This window comes from Juglans regia, chromosome 4 (assembly GCF_001411555.2).
Source record: "Juglans regia cultivar Chandler chromosome 4, Walnut 2.0, whole genome shotgun sequence".
NCBI classification, from domain to species: Eukaryota; Viridiplantae; Streptophyta; class Magnoliopsida; order Fagales; family Juglandaceae; genus Juglans; species Juglans regia.
The window spans coordinates 23,917,297-23,937,843 of record NC_049904.1 but is presented as its reverse complement, the minus strand read 5'-3'; the positions used below and the strand labels follow the sequence as shown (position 1 = coordinate 23,937,843).

The 20,547-nt window shown below is 37.9% G+C and overlaps 2 protein-coding genes across 2 annotated transcripts; both read right to left on the bottom strand.

Moving 5' to 3' along the window:
• Positions 1-3,491: 3,491 nt before the first annotated feature.
• Positions 3,492-12,418, bottom strand: LOC108990268 (katanin p60 ATPase-containing subunit A-like 2). Its single transcript, XM_035689811.1, has 11 exons — positions 12,119-12,418; positions 11,440-11,616; positions 11,301-11,356; positions 10,069-10,134; positions 9,816-9,923; positions 9,658-9,724; positions 8,899-8,983; positions 7,409-7,569; positions 6,450-6,551; positions 5,587-5,809; positions 3,492-3,897 (listed from the first exon to the last, which is right to left on the bottom strand). The coding sequence occupies exons 1-11, from the start codon at positions 12,155-12,157 to the stop codon at positions 3,764-3,766; spliced, it is 1,218 nt and encodes a 405-aa protein (XP_035545704.1). The 5' UTR covers positions 12,158-12,418; the 3' UTR covers positions 3,492-3,763.
• A 2,247-nt stretch (positions 12,419-14,665) lies between these two features.
• LOC108990210 lies at positions 14,666-16,577 on the bottom strand. The gene is made up of 6 exons (XM_018964096.1): positions 16,316-16,577; positions 16,172-16,263; positions 15,762-16,075; positions 15,227-15,491; positions 14,942-15,139; positions 14,666-14,833 (listed from the first exon to the last, which is right to left on the bottom strand). The coding sequence occupies exons 1-6, from the start codon at positions 16,575-16,577 to the stop codon at positions 14,666-14,668; spliced, it is 1,299 nt and encodes a 432-aa protein (XP_018819641.1).
• Positions 16,578-20,547: the final 3,970 nt, after the last annotated feature.

The window sequence follows — 20,547 nt, the reverse complement described above, 5'->3', positions numbered from 1 at the left end:
ATGTGAATATTCCCCTTATTTATTCTCGGAGCCCCGAGTGTGCACACAGGAAAGACCACCAGAAAATCATTTTGTTTTCAAAGTGGGTGCACCAGAAACAGAACAGTTGGTACCAACCCAAACAGAAGCCACTATTAGCACCCGTGGTAGGTCAAATAGGTCACCATCCACAAACCACATCCCGATTCAGAATGTCATGCCAGAAGCTTTTAGAAATTTCATCATTTTAAAGTACATAACATTTTCAGAACATAACAGAGTTTCCAGAAATCATATCATATTGGAGTACGGAACATCTTCGAAACAGAACAAAGTTTTTAGAAATCACAAAACATAATTTTATGCACAAATTTTCATATTTGCTCTCTTTTGCACAGTTCAGAAACAAAATGCAAAATAGCTCATGTCTACACCAGTCATGCCCGAAAATATTTTATTCTTGAACAAAATCTCATGAGTAACAAATAATTGAGGTAGTTCAAATATCTTTTCATAACAAAACATGCATATTTTCAAAAATCAATCTCAGTCCATTTTATTTTTATGCAAATCTAACATAGGAACCCCGCTTACCTAGACTTCTTAGCTTTTCGAGAATTCCTCAAAATGTCGAACAAATATTAATCGTCACCTATAAAAAATCACGTAATTCCCGTAAATTTTCAATCAATCGCATATTTCGATATTTAAACCTAAATTGCTAAAGGAACCTATTTTAAATTCTCAAAACCTAAAATTCTCATAATTCTCACAATACCATCATTTTCTAAACTCATCAATATCCAACATAATAACTCCAACTAAAACATTAAATTTCTAATTTATTTACAAAAGAGATCTTACTATAATTTATAATACAAAGTAACATAACTATAACAAAATCATTATAATTAGAAACTCATACTTTTGTTTAAATAATAATAAAACAAAGATATTCTTTTAAAAAGGATATTTTAAAAAAATATTTTAAAATATTCTTTTTAAGTGTTACTTATCAGTCTACTTACTAACTATTCCAATAAAATATTAGCCCTTTAAAAAATACCCATTTAACAAAATAAATCCACGCATCTATGTCTAAATAAAACATACTTTACAACCCACGCAATATACTCATGATTTCAAATTGAAGTACATAACATAAACTTAATTAAGCTAACACCCTAAACACTATCGCTAGAGACGTACTATAAGAGGATAGAAAAAATAAAAAGAAAACAAAATAATATTATTTCCCACTATTAAGTTAACATAAAATTACGTATACATTCGCATATATATATATATATATATATGTACACAGAAAGGAAAGCTTAACACAGTGCGGCGGAAGCACTTACGGAGAGGTGGGGGAGCACGACGGCGTGGAGCTGGGGGCTGGCTACGGCGGACGAGGGTGGCGCTTGGTCACTAGCTGCGAGAGCAAGAGAGAGAGACGAGAGAGGGACACACAGTGAGAGAACGAGGGAGAGACTGAAAGGCAAGGACCACCACTGGAAGTGGTGCGAGCTCACCGTAGGATGAGGCAGTGTGCGGCGGACCGGGGTGATGGAAGGTCCTTGCCGGCGGTTTTTGTGGGGGCACGGTACAGTGTAGCTCCCAATGGAGCGTGACTGCAGCGGCTTGGATGCTGCTCTGTTTTAGGCAACTAAAACAGAGTATTCTGAGGCTTCTAATGGAGGCTACGGGGCGTTGGGAGGCGGCTACAAGGCTGAGGTTCCGCGTGGGCTAGGTCCGAGGGAAAGGTGGCGACTCGTTTGCTGGCTGTTGCTCTGCTTTTCGGTGGTGCAACCAAGGTAAAGTTTACACGGAGAGGGTGGTGGTGCACGGCTTGAGGGGTGGACTTAGTGTGGCTGGGCACGGTTGGGGGGGTGGACTCAGAGTGGTTGAGGTACAGAGGCGGACGGTGCTTGGTGGCATCGCGGCACGCGGATTAGCTTTGGGGTGGCATTTACTGGAAGCAAACCGAGCCTTACGGTTTGGTGTTTTTCTGAGAAAAGGTTGTGGTTTGCACTGAGGTTGGGGGTGGAAGCTCAGATGAGTTTAAATGGCTGAAAGCATGAAGAGAGGGCAGCGGCGCTGAGGATGCTTAACACATATATATAAGATATATAAATAGTAAGGAGATAAGAAACCTAGAGGAGAGGATGAGAACACTGCATGAAAAAGGAAGATGGACACAAACTGAGCGATGGTGTCTAGAAAACAATTCCACGGACCGGTTTCTTACGTCTAAAAAGAAAAGAAAAGAAGATAAAATAAAATAACATAACATAACATAAAGTAAAAAAAATAAAAATAAAAAAATAAAATATATATACTTAGGACCACGTCTTGAACCCTTAACGAGATTATTGCATGGCTTTTATCTAAAGTTTTGGATCTTTACTCAACCTAAAATAAATACACTTATCCTATAAATTTTCTAATGAACATCCACTTGATCCATTAAAGACTTTAAAACCTAATTATCAACCTATTAAAAAAATTTTATACCACCAAAAATATCTTAGGTCTAAACTCTCTTCTAAAAAGTTTTATAAATCCAAAACATTCTGTAAAGTAGTTTGGCTGGACCGGGTGTTACAATAGCTTTCTAATCTTTCTTCTCTCGTAAGTTTGTTCCTTTTAACCTAAGTTGGCTCAAGCGGTACGGGCTTTTATGCCCCCTTCAGGCTTAAGGTTTGAATTTTTTTAAATACAAATAATTTCTAAAGTTCATTAGATTAGATGAACTTTCTCTTAAATTACTTTAATGCACTTGTGGAGAACTGTCACTGGAATTAGATGAGACTTTGTTCTTGGACCCATGTTGTCAATAATAAATAAATAAAGTTTGCTCCTTTTTACATCATCTTTACCTCTTCACATGGAATAGGCCCTTGGTTCAAATGTTAGGAACAATTTTTAAAATGACCGAAGTCTTTTTCAAAACAATTTTCATACTAATCATGGTTGTATTTTATTTTATATTTATTAAAAGATTTTATAAAGGAAAAAGAAAATCTCACAAAAACGCCACTCTAGTTTGGATTCGAATTCATTTCATCGTTATAAATTTTTTTTAATTTTTATATAAAATATAATAAATAATTTAATTTTTTTAAATCTTACAATAATAATAATGTTAAAAAATAATATTTTATTTAACTCATTTAAAATTATTCCAACTCATCTATGAATAAAGGGGTCGATAGGCAAAGATCACTTCCCATTATCTACGTAATATGCGAACGTTTAACATTAAACGGACATGATGCTTAAAACAAATGTTGAGTAAAACTATTTTAATTTGGAAAATAATCTTAGCAACAGTTATATAAGAACACTACGTGGTGAAGAGGTTCCCATAAATAACTCTGACCTCAAACACGTTCCATTTAAATTGTTGAATGAGGTTCTAGCTGTGTCTGAAATGATTAATAAAAGAGAGAGAAAGAAAGAAAAAGCCTCGTAAAACAGCTTCATTGAAACAAAAGAAGCCAAGGATGGAAAAGAAGAAAGGAAGCAGGGGTATATTCTTCAAATACACTCAAATATGTTTATTCTTTTTTTAGTCAAACATATTCACAATATGAAATATACGTATGGTCTAAGGGAATGCAAAGAATTGAGGTATGTGAATATTCAATGTCTACTCTGGCAACTATAAACAACACACTGCTTGAAAATTGAGGTTGTTAATGAAATGATAACCATCTGATAAAAGAAATAAACTTGGACATACACATTTCACGGTTGAAGGAGCAAGGTTATGGGGCCTTCATTGGAGAAGTTGACTACCATAATCGGCATTAAACTTTTCGTAACGATGAGCATGCAGATGAGCAGATGGTCTGGTGTTCCTTAAAGCTATCTCTATGTCTTCATGTCTGATTGGTCCCACTTTAGGCAACTCTGCAAGTCATAAATTGATCCTTCAGTTCCAAATGACATTTATAGAATAGGTAAAAGATCCAGATGTTCAAGAAAAGTGAATTAAAGAACAAATGAAATTAAACATGTCTTGTGTGTAGATGTTTTATCCAGGTTTATAACAAGAGAGAAAGGTTATACCATGTAGAGTCACAATACTCATGAATAGGGAATCTTAAAACCTTAGATGTAATGGCTTTGAACTTCTAAATATTTGTGTCCAATAACTTAAAAAAATAATACCCATCACAGCAAAAAGAAAAATAATTGTGTAAGACAACATTGATGGTACTTGAACTCGGATGTCTAACTTTCTTTGCTTACAAAGTAATTAATAATGAACAATTTCATAAGCTTATCCTATGCTGTTTAGGTTGCTCTCTTGGAAGTGTCAAACAGTTCAATAACATTGGGTTCACATCTTTCAAGACTCCCAGAAATGTAGAAAGGATATTGAAGCAATCCCCTTATTTTGTTGCCTTCAGCTCATGGAAATCCAGATGCCTAACATCAGTTTGGGTGAAATAAGATAGAAGTCATGGAAAATTCACATTCCCATGAATCTTGTTAAGCTCATATGAACAGCACATCATCAGGTGCTAGCACCATTGCACATCTAGGCATTTAAATTCCCGAACATTAAATTCCAGGAATCAGGATGTTGGGTAAGAATTTAGATCTCCCAAATCAAATGCCACATGAAAATATGTTTGGATGATTCGACACAATCTATCCTAGTTCTGAAGTTTGGAAAACCCAAAAATTAAGCCTAGAAAGCTATTGATTGCACTCTTCTATTGATGCACAAGCGGGAGGTCCCACCCAAATATGCCACCAGAAAAAGCTCAAGAAACAAGAAAGACAATAAAAGACGTTCATGATAGAGATTTATTAACTGTTATGTAAAGACTAGATTGATGGGGGGAAAAGAGTTAGATTTTGTTGAACACAAGTATCAGGTAGTAAGAGACGCTCTCTCATTCTGCTTAGTTAAATTTGATAGATTCTGGCATACTTTCACTCTGGTTTGGTCCCACATAAAATTTAAACCATTCACGTCATAACTCAGCACTGATCCCAGTTATGTGGGACTCTGGGAGCGGTGTAGATCGGATATTGGTTCTATCCTTTAAATTTTTTGCATGAATTGGTGACTCAAGCCATGAACCTGTGGATTTTAAGCCTGACAGCCCAAGACTTCTAGTATTACATAAATAATGATCACTTATCAAAGATTAAGAGCATCAGGGAACAAAAGCAACTCAGACATACAATTCAGAAGGAAAAATTAAAAACAAAAGCACATGGGAAAATATTATCTGGCAGGAGAAGATGTCTGACTATTAGCATGTGGAAGTGGACTTTTAGCCACAGTAATATGCTCTCTTTATTATTATTATTATTATTTTGATCAGAAATAAACACAGTAATATGTTTCTTGAGTGTAGGAAATCGTCAATGAGGTGATAAAGCAGAGAGCATTCCTCTGCTAGTTTATTCTAGAATGCACCTGAAGAGTAGTATAATGTATAATGTGCCCACATAATGCTCTACACATTCTTTCGCAAGTTTACAAATAAAACCATAAGAAATTTATGTACTCATCTTGTGTTCCTTGTATCAGACATTTTTATAACTGTAAAAAGTGCAAAAAGTTTGGAAGTCACATACCATCCTCAGGCACCAATTCCTGTCTCTCTTCAAGGAGTGCCATTAAACGTCTAAGGGGCTGCATTGCGACCTCTTTGCACAGTAACCGAATATCTGAACCTGAATAACCTTCTGTCCTTTCAACCAACAAATCATAAGGAAGCTTCTCCTCGTCAGGCTGTGATGACAGGAGTTCGTCAAACATGGCTCTTCTTGCTTCTGGCTCTGGAAGAGGCACTAGGATCTTATTTATCATGGTAAAAGAATAACCACTTAACTAATAACAGAGAAACCCTGAATTTTAGTTGCTAGATCTAGTTATTTTTCATCTGAGGTAAAACAATCATGACATCATACTTAACCTCTTTTTATGTGGGAGGAGGTGGCAATTGATCCAAGTACCATTGCCAAACACAATGAGAAGAGGAGTCAAGAGGAGAGAGATGATGTAGAACAACCTCAAGGCCTTTTAAAACGCATTTCTTTAATTATTATATAAAATTATCTTGAAGCATAATCATAACCACTGCCAAAAGCAGAATGACTTAAATATCTAGGTTTTTCAATGTCAAATTGTATAGATTTTTCTTTTTCTGCTTGATGGTAAGAAGACCATCAACTGACCAGCAGTCAACTAGCTCCCACTTCAAATTTGAACCAATAACCCGATTTTGTTACTTATAGAATAGGTTATGCAATAATAGCCACAAAAATTTAGGACCTCCAAGAGTATGATAATATGGCAACAATTAAGACTCTTGCATAATAAATATAGTTCACCATTATAGCCAAAATTACACAAATAGCCAATAGAACGCTATAACAACTTAACCTATTCCTTTTTTCCTATTGCATAAAATTGGACTGGATTTTCAAAAGGATACTCGCTTCTCAAGACGCCGGAGCATTGCTGCATCTAGTTCCCAGGGAAGATTTGTCGCCGCCAAAACAAAAACAAGTTCATCTGTCCGGGTTAAACCATCCATCTGCAATCTAATCCGGGTGATCAGTTTTTGAGAAAGCAGAAAAAGATTAAACATTATATTCCACAAGCAAATAAGGCCTCGTTTGGATGTTGAGATGATATGAGATAGGATGTAAAATCTGTTAATATTAGTGAAATAGTTTGTGAATAGTAGTAAAATGGTTTGACTTAAGATATTTTATGGGGATTTGGGAAAGGAGAGAGACAAAGTTGAATAAAAATATTATAAAATTAAAATATTGTTAGAATATAATTTTTTGATATTATTTTTGTTTTGGGATTTGAAAAAGTTGAATTTTTTTGTGTGTTTTGTTTGAAAGTTTGGGAAAGTTGTAATGATTAGGTAATGATTAGATGAAAAAGTTGAAAATTTGAAATTGAAAAGTGTTTGTGTTTGAGTGATGTTTGGATGTTGAGATGAGATGAGATGAGATTTATTTGAGGTACTGAGTTATCACAAACTGGAGCCAAAAATAAAAATTATGAATGGAGATTGACACAAGGACACAGGTGCCAATTCAGGATGCGACAACCTCAAAATAAACGGAAGAAAGTTAAGTTGCTGCTGCTTGGATCTGCCATGCATGTTAGTAATTTGACACAACAATAAACCGTCCTTGTTACATATTGTTCAACAGCTATAATTGTAATTACTTGGACAAAGATGGCTGATAACTAAAACTTTTGTTTTAAAATAATGCTCAATAGATATGCATCAAACAAATTATGTTAGCAACAAGAAGATTCAACGTCCAACATCCTTTTGAAAGATCTAGAAATTCTTTTATGTTTATGAGCCACATATGTTTGCATCTAAACGTCCAGTGACACATAAAGCAGATCATTTTAATACATCACCTGTATGAGCAGTTCAGTCTTCAATCGCCTACTTGCCTCATGCTCACTAAGTCCTTCACCACGATGACTAATAATAGCATCTATTTCATCAAGAAATATAGTTGATGGTGCATGGTGCCTTGCAAGATCAAATAACACCTTAACTAACTTCTCTGAGTCACCTGTAATGTCATACAACCATTTTGCAATTCATTTGCTGAATCACGCTGATAAAAAGAAAAAATGTACATCAGGAAGGGAGATTAGTGGATTGCTAAAAATAATAAAAACATCAGCAGTGGTATAAATACACAATGCGAAGGTCCCCACATCTTAATGATGAGGTTCCACCACTTTCTTATGAAATATAGTGGGCAAATATAGAATCACCCACTTTTTGAACTAAGAAAACCTTACGTAAAATTTGATATGGGAGAGGTGCCCCGCCACATGGTGAGCCACAAGAGGGGGGATATCTCCCCATCCTTGGTGTGCAACACAATGTTGCGAGCTGCAGGGGGGAGGTATCCCCACCACAGGGGAGGGGGATATCCACCTTGCTGGCAGCCACCTCACAGGCTGTGGCTGGGAGTAATTATTAGGTGTTTAGGAGCATGGACATGTGATACTCCCATGCTATCATAGGATGCCATGTCAATTAAAATTAGTGCTTATATAAGCAATTTTAATTACATGATGTATAATGATAGGATGGGAGTACCACCACATCCGTGTTCCGGGAGTACCTAATAATTTTCTTGCAGCTGGAGGGGACCCCTCTTGGCTCATGTCGGCTGCAGCTAGAGAGGGAGATCTCCCCCGATAGCCGTGTTGCCATGATGGAGAGGTGGATCCCCCCAGCCCCCCACCTAGTGAGGGAGATCCCTTCAACCACAAATCTGATGCTAGAGATCTCCCCCTCCAGCCATGTTGCCATGACAGAGGGGTGGATCCCCCACTGCACCTACTGAGGGAGATCCCTTCCACCGTGAATGGCTGCCAGAGATCTCCCTGCTGTGTGTGGCAGAGCATTCCCATGCATGGTGGGTTAGACCACCCACAGCGACCACAGGTGGTGGAGATCCTCAACCCTCTAAAAAAACTCTCCTTTTCAAAAGCCCCACCTAAAAATTACTTCAAACAAAAATGAAATACTCCCAAATAAATCACCCCAAAACACATTTCATGGTGCCAACGTGCCAAAAACACCCCAAAACACCAAAATTTTTCTTGAAAACACTTACCAAATGGACCCATATGTTCCCATTATTGTTTCACATTCTTTAGTTGAAACCAACTAGCTCAAGCATTTTACGACTGACTTAATCGTATCGTTGTTAAACATAGTTTGCTGCTCCTTTTTCTATGTCACATATTTTATGGAATACTTTGTCCAAATAGTTCTTCCATATGATAATCTTGTTTGTACGTTTTCAAAACCAATGCACTGAAAGAAACATGGAATTAACCACAGCAAAAACCAAGAAAAAAAGTGCTAGACACTGGCATACCACGCCATTTGCTGACAACAGAAGATGCTGAAATATTGAAAAATGTGGTGTTGCACTCTGTTGCAACAGCCTTTGCAAGCATTGTCTGCGGCAACACAATATGGTGATTCATTAAAGTTCTAGAATATTAATCATTAAAATAGAGAGACCAAAGATGTCATATTTGGCAAACCATTTCAAGTAAAAAGAAAAAGCAAAGCTATCACCCCTAAATTCCAAGGATGTTGATATTGGCAAGCCGATTTACAGATCATTGCACTTGATTTAATTAACTTAATATCTCAAAAGAAATGATAACAAGGACCTAGAATATTTGGTTCAACTTTTGGACAGGGTTTTTCGCAACGTGACTTAGTATTTACAGATTTTTTAAAGAGAGCTCATTTTTTGCTGTAAGTACCTTTTCTGCTAAGTAATATTTATATGGAAGCAAGAAAGTTCAAAGGGAACCACGAGGAAGAAAAGGGGGAAGCAAGGGGAGGGGACAAAATGAAAGCTGGACTTTACACAAGAATTGAAGGGAAAAAAAGAGAGAATATATGTCAGCCCCCAAAACCCGCACCCCAAAAAAAAAAAAAGAAAGAAGGAAAAAAGGGTGAGAAGTACCACCTCAGTGAAACATCAGTATGAAGACAAGTACAAAAGAAGTCCAAATAGCATCATTCTCTAGGGTAAGAGAATAATAAAAAAAAAAAAACAGCACACCTAATTACATAAAATTTCAAATAAAATAAAGTAAATAAAAGAAAATTTACAAACCTTTCCTGTCCCTGGAGGGCCAAAAAGGAGAATACCTTTCCATGGTGATAGAAGACCAGTAAAGTACCTCAAAAATTGAAAAGCTCGTTTTAACTTGGGGAACATAATTAACTTCTTATGATATTATGATCTACAAGATGTTCACGAACAAGGCATACTTGGGATATTTTATTGGCATAACAACTGCCTCCTTAAGTAAATGTTTGGCATTCTCTAACCCCTTGATGCTTTCCCAGCTAACATCTGGACTCCCACGGATGATATCTCTGCACAAGAAGTAATAAAGATAGTATGTGTGATTTACAATTCCAACATCTAACTTAAACAGAAAAACATCTTTGGCCAGCCAGATGGTGTGCGGATGGAATAATAATAACAGGTATTGCCTCGTAATTTTCTGTTTGCAATTACCTACTTAAACTTTCTGCCAGGGTACGCATTTCTGCAGACTCAAATGGAGGGAGAAGAGACTTCTGCCTGAAAAGGTGAATGTAAAATGTTAATAGGTTATATAAGAATTCAAAAAATAATTATTCCATCATATTCAATTTTCAGATTCAGAAAATCCTGTGTTAACCGAACATATATCAAAAGAGTCAGTAATGCTCCAATAACCCTAGGCTGCAGTGTTAGGCCTTGTTTGGATGTTGAGATGATGAGATGAGATGAAAAATTTGTGAATAGTAGTGAATGTTTGTGAATAGTAGTAAAATAATTTGAGTTAAGATATCTTATAGGGTTTTGGGAAAGGAGAGAGAAAAAGTTAAATAAAAATATTCTAAAGTTAAAATATTGTTAGAATATAATTTCTTAATATTATTTTTGTTTTGGGATTTGAAAAAGTTGAATTTTTTTTTGTGTTTTGTTTGGAAGTTTGGGAAAGTTGTAATGATTAGATGAAAAAATTGAAAAATTGAAATCGAAAAGTGTGTGTTTGTGTTTGAGTGATGTTTGGATGTCAACATCCAAACGGGGCATTAGACCATCTGCAGGCTATTTGCAGAGGATTTCTTTCCCTTGTTTAGTACCATCAAGAGAATAAATTGTTAATATCATCAAGAAAATTAAGAATGAATCGAGTTGATAATTCAGCACCATCAAACCACTTTTGACCAACTTCCAGTGTTTTTTTTTTATAGGCAATGATTAAAATTTCCAGTGTTTTAATCAATGCCAATCAATGTATTACTCACAAAATAGAAATATGTGATACCTGGTGATATAAATACAGTAGGAAAGGAAAGGGCTCACAACTTTTTCAAGTTCTTATAGAGTAAGATCCCAAATGCAATCCAAGGAACTCTCCCCTCCCCCAGCTGCCCGGTGGAGAAAAAAGGGGGAAAACTCCATAATATGTAGTGGTTTTCATAGCCAGTTATTAATGAAGTTATTTGAAGTTAAATTGTACACAAGTGCGTAGATCATAGGTGCTCAATACTGGCAGAAGCACACAATGTCACAAATGCTTACAAGATCACTTATGCCAATGAAGAGACGCTCAAGAAGAAAAACCCCTGAGATAGGGAAGGTTGACTCAACATTGTTGATAACTGCCTTTAGCACACTCTTAAAGCAAACCAATGGAAACATTAAAAAAAAAAACAAAACAAAACTACATGAAATATAGAAGCAAGGAATCATACGGTCTCTCATCAGTTTGATTAGACAAAATTCCATTTGTATGTGTCGAGCTCAGCGCCTGAAAACAAATAACTGAGTTAATTAAGTCCTGAAAAAGCCATACTACTATAAATTCCCCATAGGATGTATCAAATGCACCACCTGGCCCCGGAACTGTTCAAATATGGCCATGTCAGATGTGTTATTCACATGAGCGTTTCCATTTGACGTCCCAGCTGAAGAATTCACATTACTGGAAGGCTTATCAGCTGTTGGGCCATTCGCTGACTCTGGCAACCTCTTTCTACCGAACTTGGCATCATAAAACATTTTAAAATCCTATAGATACACATAATAGGTCTGATAAATGCACAATGCACAGGTCTCAGTAAAATCCTATCCCTTAAATTTTTTTTGTCATAATTCGCTCGATTAATCTGCAATTATAAGACAGTGATGAGCGTAATCCAAATATACCTACTCAAACATTCCTAAAACGGATAGGAAATATACTATAAATTCTGAATTTGATCAATGCAGATACAAAAAGCAAGATAGATTGATTTTACTTTTAGATGCTGAGAGATTTTGAGGAAAAAGAAGGAAACAAATTTTCTCCAAAAACTAACTGCTCCTTTCGGTTATTTTGATTCGTTTAAAAGAAAATGAAAAGGAAGTGAAAGAGTGAGACACGAATAAGCCGAGAGTTGTGCTACGCAAGTGAAGCTCCTAGTTCCGCGAAGTAGCGAAGAATATCAAATCCGAGATTCAGAATATCCAATTTTGTTTTCGGTTTTTCCGTAGTTATCTCCGCAAGCTGAGAGAGAGAGAGAGAGAGTACCGCAAATGACCATCGAGTGAGTGAAGGTTCGTCGGCCATGGAGTTAGATTTGAATCTGCGAGAGAACAAAACAGAAAGCTTTCTGAAATTCTCTCTGCTCTGTTCGCGGCGTCACTGGCGTGTAGCTAGCAACAGGCTGCAGCTAGCGCATAAACAAACAAGTAGAAAGGAGAGGAAGAAAGAAACAGGGGGACGCGCCTTGCACGTGATAGAAAACGGAATAAAAAAAGGGGAAGAAGAAGAAGAAGAAGAAGAAAAACGCGGTCAAGAAGACTCGAGATAGTTGGAAATTGGAATGCTGTGACTCGAGGACTGAGGAGTGACTAGTGAGGACCGAGGACGTGGACCAAACCACGTTGGACTAAAGGACTTGTTTCAATTTTAGACCATTCATTTCATTAAATTTATCTTTAAAATTTAATAAAAATATATATTTTTCAAAAATTTAAAACTTCCCTCATCATAACTCTATATTAAATTAAACATTAAATTAATCAAAATAATAATATAATACTATTTTTTAATAATAATATTTTTAATTTATTTTTTTCATATTTTTCAATTATACTAATTATATATTAATTAATAATTTAATTTGATACTTAAATTATTATTTTCCAACTTAAATATATTGTGACTCAAAATTGAGAAATAATAATTTAAGTAAATAAAATAATGGTTATAGAGTGTGAATAGTGAGTCTTCAAATTTGAAGATGAATTGTAATGTATTATAGCTCAAAGTTTCAAATTTTAGTGTTTGGTGAATCTAATGTAGTGATTTTAAATATAAATTCATCAAATTTTGAAAATTAGACTCATTTGATTAGTCCAATGCCAATGCTCTTATATGGACTTTTTCTAAGCCTCTCCTTTCATGTTTTGGTGTTTTGTTTCTCATTATTTTTTCCTCTAATCCAAAATATTTTATTTGCAATATTACATTATATTTAAAATAATACTAAATGCAGTCCTATAATATATAAATTCTGCGCACTACCTTTAAAAAAATGGGGTTCACCATTAAAAAAATTATTATTTTTATATGGATCTTATATTTATTCATTTTTTTCAAAAAAGATACGCAGAACTTGCATAGCCTAATACTGTAAATATCATTTCTCTTATATTTATACGTACGAAAATGATGAAGGCAACTCACTTTTATAATTCCTTTACAATTCTATTTTATAAAAACACATTCATTTAAAAAAAAATTCGTAAAAAAGTGGTAAAAGAAATGTCTCTCTATAGTTACTCTTATATATATTTTTTTTATATAAACGAGGGCGGCACCTCTGGAAATTTATTGATAAACCTCACTTGGTGGAGGGAAAACCATGTTTACAACATTCAAGATAAACATAACATAAAGAAAGAAACAACATCCTATCTAACGAGTTTGTCTAATATAGGGAAGTCCCAAACTATCTCTATGCAATAGTCCTTTGAGAAGATGTGGTATGTTCCTAGAAGACATCCATCTGTATGAGGAGCCTTTGGATCCCATTTGAGCAAGAAAATCTGCAGGTGCATTACCTTGTCTAAAAATATGTCAGAAAGTAACTTGAATCTGCCGAAAAGTAGCTTGAATCTCATCCCAATACTCCTCAAGATACCAAACTCCACAAGAGGAAGATTTTAGCCGGTTTACTACAACCAACGAGTCTATTTCTATTTCAACCCTTGCGATGCATAGGTTCTTTAGAAAACGTACCCCCATGAAGGAGTGCCAAGCATTCTGCATAATTGCTTGTGCCTTGACCTAGAGACTCCGAAAAGGCCATCACCAGTTTTCCTTGATCATTTTGAATCACACCACTAGCCCCGATTGTCCCGGATTCCCTTGGGAGCTCCCGTCTACATCCAACCATGTTGCGGTCTCAGCCATGTAACTACTTGAGTAGACTTCCTTGTTATCGAGTTATAGGGGATTTTCATGTCTTCAAGCACCTGTACATCACAGCTTGTCAAAGATTTTTTGGACTTAAGCTTTCCCACAACTTTGGCAATCTAGTACTTCAAGCTACGCCAAACATCCTCAGCTGATTCCACCACATCTTCGATCCGTACTTTGCAACGCCTAGTCCAGAGTTTCCATGTTAGAATGGAAGGGATTATAACAATAAGCTGCCCCATTGTTGATGATTTTATTGCCTTAGTAAACCAGGCTTCGACTGTGTCCCGCCAGCTCCTAGTTGGTACATGATTCATTCCTACAAATGCTACACATCTCGACCAAATGAGCTGAGCTACTTCCCCTGCCGCAAGCACATGGCTTTGATCCTCATATGCCCCTTGAGCGCAACAGTTGCACTGTGATACCACTGGGATTCCAACTTTCCGAATTTTTTCATCCACACTTAGAGCACTGTTCATAGCATTCCACATGGTTGTCACAATATTTTTTGGTAGACTTGCATGCCATATCTACGTAGCCCATGTTTGTTTCGGGGTTTTAACACGAATACACTCCCAGGCACTTCACGTGGAGAATTTCCCATCCTCCTTGGTAGTCCACACCAAAATGTCCTCCCCTTCCTTGCTTTTACTCAACCGATTTGCTATTTTCTCTGTTTTTACCGACCTCTACTAGACTGTTAAGCATGTCTAAATCACAACCCGACTCCAAGAAACATTCCTTCACTTGAAGCCTATGGGAGCCGTTAATAGGTAAAAGCTTCCCCAGTGCATCCTCGCCCAACCACTTATCATTCTAGAAGGACAACTCCTTATTTTTTACTTTCCATTTTGAATGTTCAATGATACTTGACATGCTTTTAATAACCATTTTCCAAAATCTTGTGCCTTTTGTCAGATTCACCAGAGATATATGGTTTGACTTCACATATTTTGCTTTGAAGAACCGAGACCACTGGGAATTCTCCATTAGAATCTTCCAAGCGAATTTCATGTGTAGTGCTTTCTGAGTTTCAGCAATGTTACGAATCCCAACTCCACCTTCTTGCACGGGTTTACACATCCTATCCCAAGCTCTCCAATGTTTCTTTGGTTTGCCTTCCTGCAAAATGGAGAGTAAATGGATAGGAATACTGCTAAGGACATGCTTAATAAGGAGAAGTCTTGCCCTGTTGGAAAGGAGTCTTGCCTTCCAACCATCAATCCTCTCCCGAATCTTTCCAACTACTTCATCCAAGTGAACCAATTTTAGTCTTCCATAAATAATTAGAACACCCAAATATTTAAAAGGGAGGGTTCCCTCAGAGAAACCGGTAATACGAAGCACGGATCTCTTTCTAGCAACTGTGATATGCTTTGAAAATATGATAGAGGACCTGTCTTTATTCACCTTCTGGCCAGACCATGTTTCATATATCTTCAACGTTCTGGCAATGGCTCTTACTGATGCTTTGCTACCATTTACAAAGTACAATATCATCCGCATACAAAAGGTGGGAGATAAGTGGTGCATCGCGCGGGTGGTTGAAAGACGTTATGTTTTTCTCCTGGAATTTTTTTTTTAGGAGCCTGGACAAGACTTCTTCCATCACGATAAAGAGGTACAGGGAAATAGGATACCCTTGACGTAAGCCCCAGTCTCCTTGGAAGAAGCCTTTTGGAGTTCCATTCATTACCACTAAGAACTATGGTGAAGAAATACACAGTTTGAAGATGGCACATACCAGTTCAAAAAAACCAAAAGCAGATAAAACGTGAAGTAAGAAATTCCAATCAACACTATCGTTTGCCTTAGCCATATCAATTTTAACACCACATTTCCACTCCGAACTGGTTTATTGATACTATGGATCATCTCCTGAGTGAGGCTTATGTTCTCAAAGATGCTTTTGCTTGGGATAAACTCTCCCTGTTCAGGAGAAATCATCCTGGAAAGCAAAGGGGATAGACACCCAACAAGAATCTTCGTGCGAACTTTATAAAACACGGAACAGAGACTGATGGGGCGAAACTTGTCAAACTCCTTTGGGTTGTCCACCTTCGGAATTAAGACTAAAAAAGACGTAGCAAAAAATTTCGGAAGGGGGGATCCTTTGAAGATTTCATGCACTGCCTCTACCACGTCCTTACTCACAATATCCCAGCAAGATTTATAGAAATCCGAACCAAAGCCATCCGGGCCGGGACTGTTATCACTTGGAATGGAGAGTAAGGCGGCTTTAACTTCTTGGATTGAAGGGAGCTTTAGAAAACTAGAGTTATCAACATCTAAAATTACCTTGATGAACTTCTTCCGGTGGGACTCCAGAATTTTTCGGGGCAAAGAAGGTTTGGAAGAAATCTGTCGCTCCTTGATGAACTTCTTCCGATGATTTTAGCCAAACCCCATCACTTTTCTTCATCTCACGGATGACCTTATGCTTTTTGGACGCTAAAGCCTTGAAGAAAATTGAGTTGGCTTCCCCTTGTTCTAACCAGGATTGTTTTGCTTGTTGGGCTAACCTGGTTTCTTCCTGACTCATCCAAGTATCTAGTTCCATTTTTGTCCCAAGAAAATTAAGCTTCGTGTCATTCGTGAAATCTTCTTGTAACTTAGTTTCCAGCAAAATGGCCCTTTCTTCAAGCCATTTGATGTGATCCGTAGTCCACCCAAACACTTCTTTGTTCTACACATGGAGGCAGCCTTTAAGGGTTTTTAATTTTGAGGCTAGCCGAACCATAACATGCCCATGAGCTTCCTTGTCCCAAGCTGAGCGCACACAGTCCCTAAAATAAGGATGGCTAGTCCACACTTGTTGGAATTTAAAAGGGGGAAAGCCATATTTTGTTGAGTCTTGTACAATGGCTACAACCAAAGGGGAGTGATCTGAGGTTGTTCTAGGAATATACAAAAGCGATGCCGTTTGAAAAGCCAAGTTCCATGAGGAGTTGACCAATGATATATCCAGCTGCACCCAACTCCGAGCAATTCCAAGGTGGCCATTACACCATGAAAGCTTATTTCCTTCACTATTCATCTCCGATAGCCCCGTAGCATCAATAAAGTTATTGAAATCCTCCATTACTGTCACTGACCTGGTCTTCCATCTCTGCGTTCACCATCCCTACAAATAATATTAAAGTCACCCAGCACAATCCATGGGACTGAAACAGGATTAATTCCCAGCAAATCTGACCACAAGCTCCTACGTTCTCCATATAGGCATTTAGTGTAAACACTAGTAATGAGCACTTGCTGAGATCCCACCTTTGCAAGAATGGAATGGACTGTTTATTCACACCTACTAGCGAAACATTTATCCTTTTATCCCAAAGCAAACAGAGCTTTCCACCACATTGGAAACACATCCCTCCAAGCGTATCCAATTTTGTAGTCTAACCATATGGATGTCAGAGCTGAAAGGTTCGACAATTGCCACTATGCTTGGCTTAAATTTCCTAACCAGTTTAATAAGTCTTCTCCTAGAGGTACCAAGACCTCTTAAATTCCAGTAGAGGATTGGATTCATCATAAATTCATTCTGAGAGGCCTGCTTTTTGCCCTGGAAGAGCTTCAAACTTTAGACCCCACTTCCCTCACAATATCAGGGCGATCTTCATCAGCATCTGAGAGGATTTATTTTTGTCTTTGTAAGTGCTTTGGGACCCTAAGTCTTCAGGGGCCAAAGCCTCATGCTCACAAGACATTACCCTCAAACCAATCTCAGCCATAAGTACTTCCTTTGTTCTCTCTACCATTCTCTCTTCAAGAGTCACATAACTATTAATTTGAGGAGCATCTAGATGTTTCTCCACAATGGCCTCTATGCTATACTCTTCCTGCACCTCCCAAAACACTCCAACATCATTCTGTATCTCTCCTTCCTCCACTTCCTCCACTCGCATAGCATTTTCATTTCTAGCAACTTCTCCATTCATCAATGTTAAACTCTGATGGTTACTTTCCCTCAAAATGCAAATACTTTCCACCTCTACATTAAATACAGGCATAGGAATTACATGTGGTTCTTCCACAATTTGTGTTGCCTTCACCTCCATGTTTTTCGAAACCCACTGCTACTTTGGTTTTCCCCCTTTAGCATTTTTCTTGCAAGTATAGACATTGTGGCCCTGCACTTGACAATTGCAGCAATAGGCAGGTAGCGTTTCATAGGAAATTTCTTGGAAGCGACTTCCTTCTTTTCTTGGTACTCCAATCCAGAAACCTTTAATAGGAACAGAGGTTGCATCCATCTCAATACACACGCACACCATTCGTTTTGGTAGCACATCGTGTGGCGTTATCTCGCCTAATGAACCAACCTATCGGTTGTGTTAGATTTCGTATGAAAGCTTCATGATAGTAGTTTGGGGGCAAACCCGGAAGAACAATCTAGACTGGAACCAAAGATGGTTCGTGCTCCTCATTAAACATGGTAGACTATTGAAACACACGGTAAGGGACACCCTCCACATCACAAGCTTCATGAGAGAAAGCCTTCAAGAAATCCTCGGCATTTGAAAACTTGAGGAACACATTCTGTGGTTTCCGCATGCTAGAGACCACGGGTTGGGATTGAAGGCCCCAACGGCTCCGAACAAAAGCTCGTATCATGTCCAACGATGTTTGGCGAAGGAACTTTAGCACATGAGAGTATCTAAATGGAAAAGCAGAGCTGAGTATTTCTTCCTTAGAGAAACTGACATACATTTCTACCTCCAGGACCTTAGGTGACCTCAAAAGAATATCAACTTCCGGAAAAGGCATCGGCGTCTAACAGACCATATCCACGAAGGATCACAGCCGGGCAAGTGGGGCCGGATTGCCCAAGATGGGCCCGGCGGCAGCCATCAGTGACGTTGAGCCATAGCCCTAGCAGAGCGTAAGAAAGGGCTTCTCCTATAAATGCTCTTATATGTATAGATCATAAAAGGCTTTAATTAATGTCAATTATCGCAATAAATTTACATCTAAGAGAAATTATGAATGTCTACAACACAGTAGTTTGATAAAAGTTAAAAAAAAAAAAGATTTGATCTTTATCATAACCTTGGGTGTGCGATTTTTGGACAATTGGGTCATTCACCTAATTGACGGAGATAGATTCAAGATTTAGGAATATGGAGTGAAGAGATGTTATGGTCCTGGTTATTCCTTGCTGTTTGTAATAAGGAAATGATATAAGAATGTATGATGGTTGTTGCGATCAGTAAGGGAAATGCCCATAAACTGTTTGATGAAATGATGAATAGACACAGGGATGAAGATGAAGGCTGAAATTCATAACATAAATCACGCTGGAATTTGTTCGAGACAATTCCTTTCTCCTGCTACAACTACTAACAACTTTTGATTCCACCTTTTTCCTCCCCCACTACACGTCCTTTTCTTTTTCTTTATACCAGTACCTCTAACAACCATAAAAGGTAAGATAAAATGACCTACTTGCTGAATGAAAGCTCACAGTAATTGAAAACGCACCGTTTTGGTTTATAACTACCAAAACGCTGCGTGTTACATAATGAAAACCAACTAAAACGCTGCACAGCTGCTTCCTCTTTTATTCCTCTTCAACGCTGCGTTGCACCATGATTTAACTCCAAACGTTGCCGTTTCTAGTTCCAGACTTCTCCCTTCAAGTTCACTTCGTAGGCTCCCCACTTCAGTTCCTTCAGTTCGTGTTTTCTTCTCTCCACTTTAGGGTTCCTAACATTCTCCCCTTTCTTTATAGCATCTTGCCCACAAGATGTGGGTAGTTCTGTTGAAGCTTCCACAGCCTTTCCCAGGTATTTTCTTCCTCTGTCATTCCTCTCCACTTGACTAACACTTCGGTAACTCCTCTGTTTCCTTCCTTTATCAAGCGTCGCCCCACAATGTCTTCCGGTTTTGGTTGGAGTTCCCCTTGCGCATCCACTGGAGGCAAGGTTGCCAGTGGCTGGATCGAACTTCCCACCTTTCTCTTGAGGCATGAGACATGGAAAGTGGGATGGATTCGGGAAGTCGACGGCAGCTTGAGACGGTATGCAACCTTACCGATTTTCTTCTCCACCTGAAAGGGCCCAAAAAATCGAGGAGACAGCTTCATGTTTCTGCGGTGGACAATGGATTTCTGTCGGAATGGCTGCAACCTCAGTTATACCCACTCTCCTTCTTCAAATGTTCTCTCTGATCTGTGTTTATCAGCGTGTAACTTCATGCGATTTCTTGCCTCTTCAAGATTTTCCTTCAATACCTTGAGAATCTGGTCCTTGCTTTGTAGTGTTTGGTCAACTGTCTGATTTGCTGAAGTTCCTGGTACATAGGATAGTAGCATCGGTGGTGGGTAACCATAGAGGGCTTGGAAGGGTGTCATTTTAGTGGCTGTGTGGTAAGATGTGTTGTACCACCATTCAGCAAATGGTAGCCACTGTGACCACCTTTGAGGCTTAGTTCCCGCGTAGCATCGTAGGTAACCCTCTAGGCATTTGTTTAGTGCTTCTGTTTGCCCATCTGATTGGGGATGATAGGCAGAACTGAGATTGAGTGCTGAC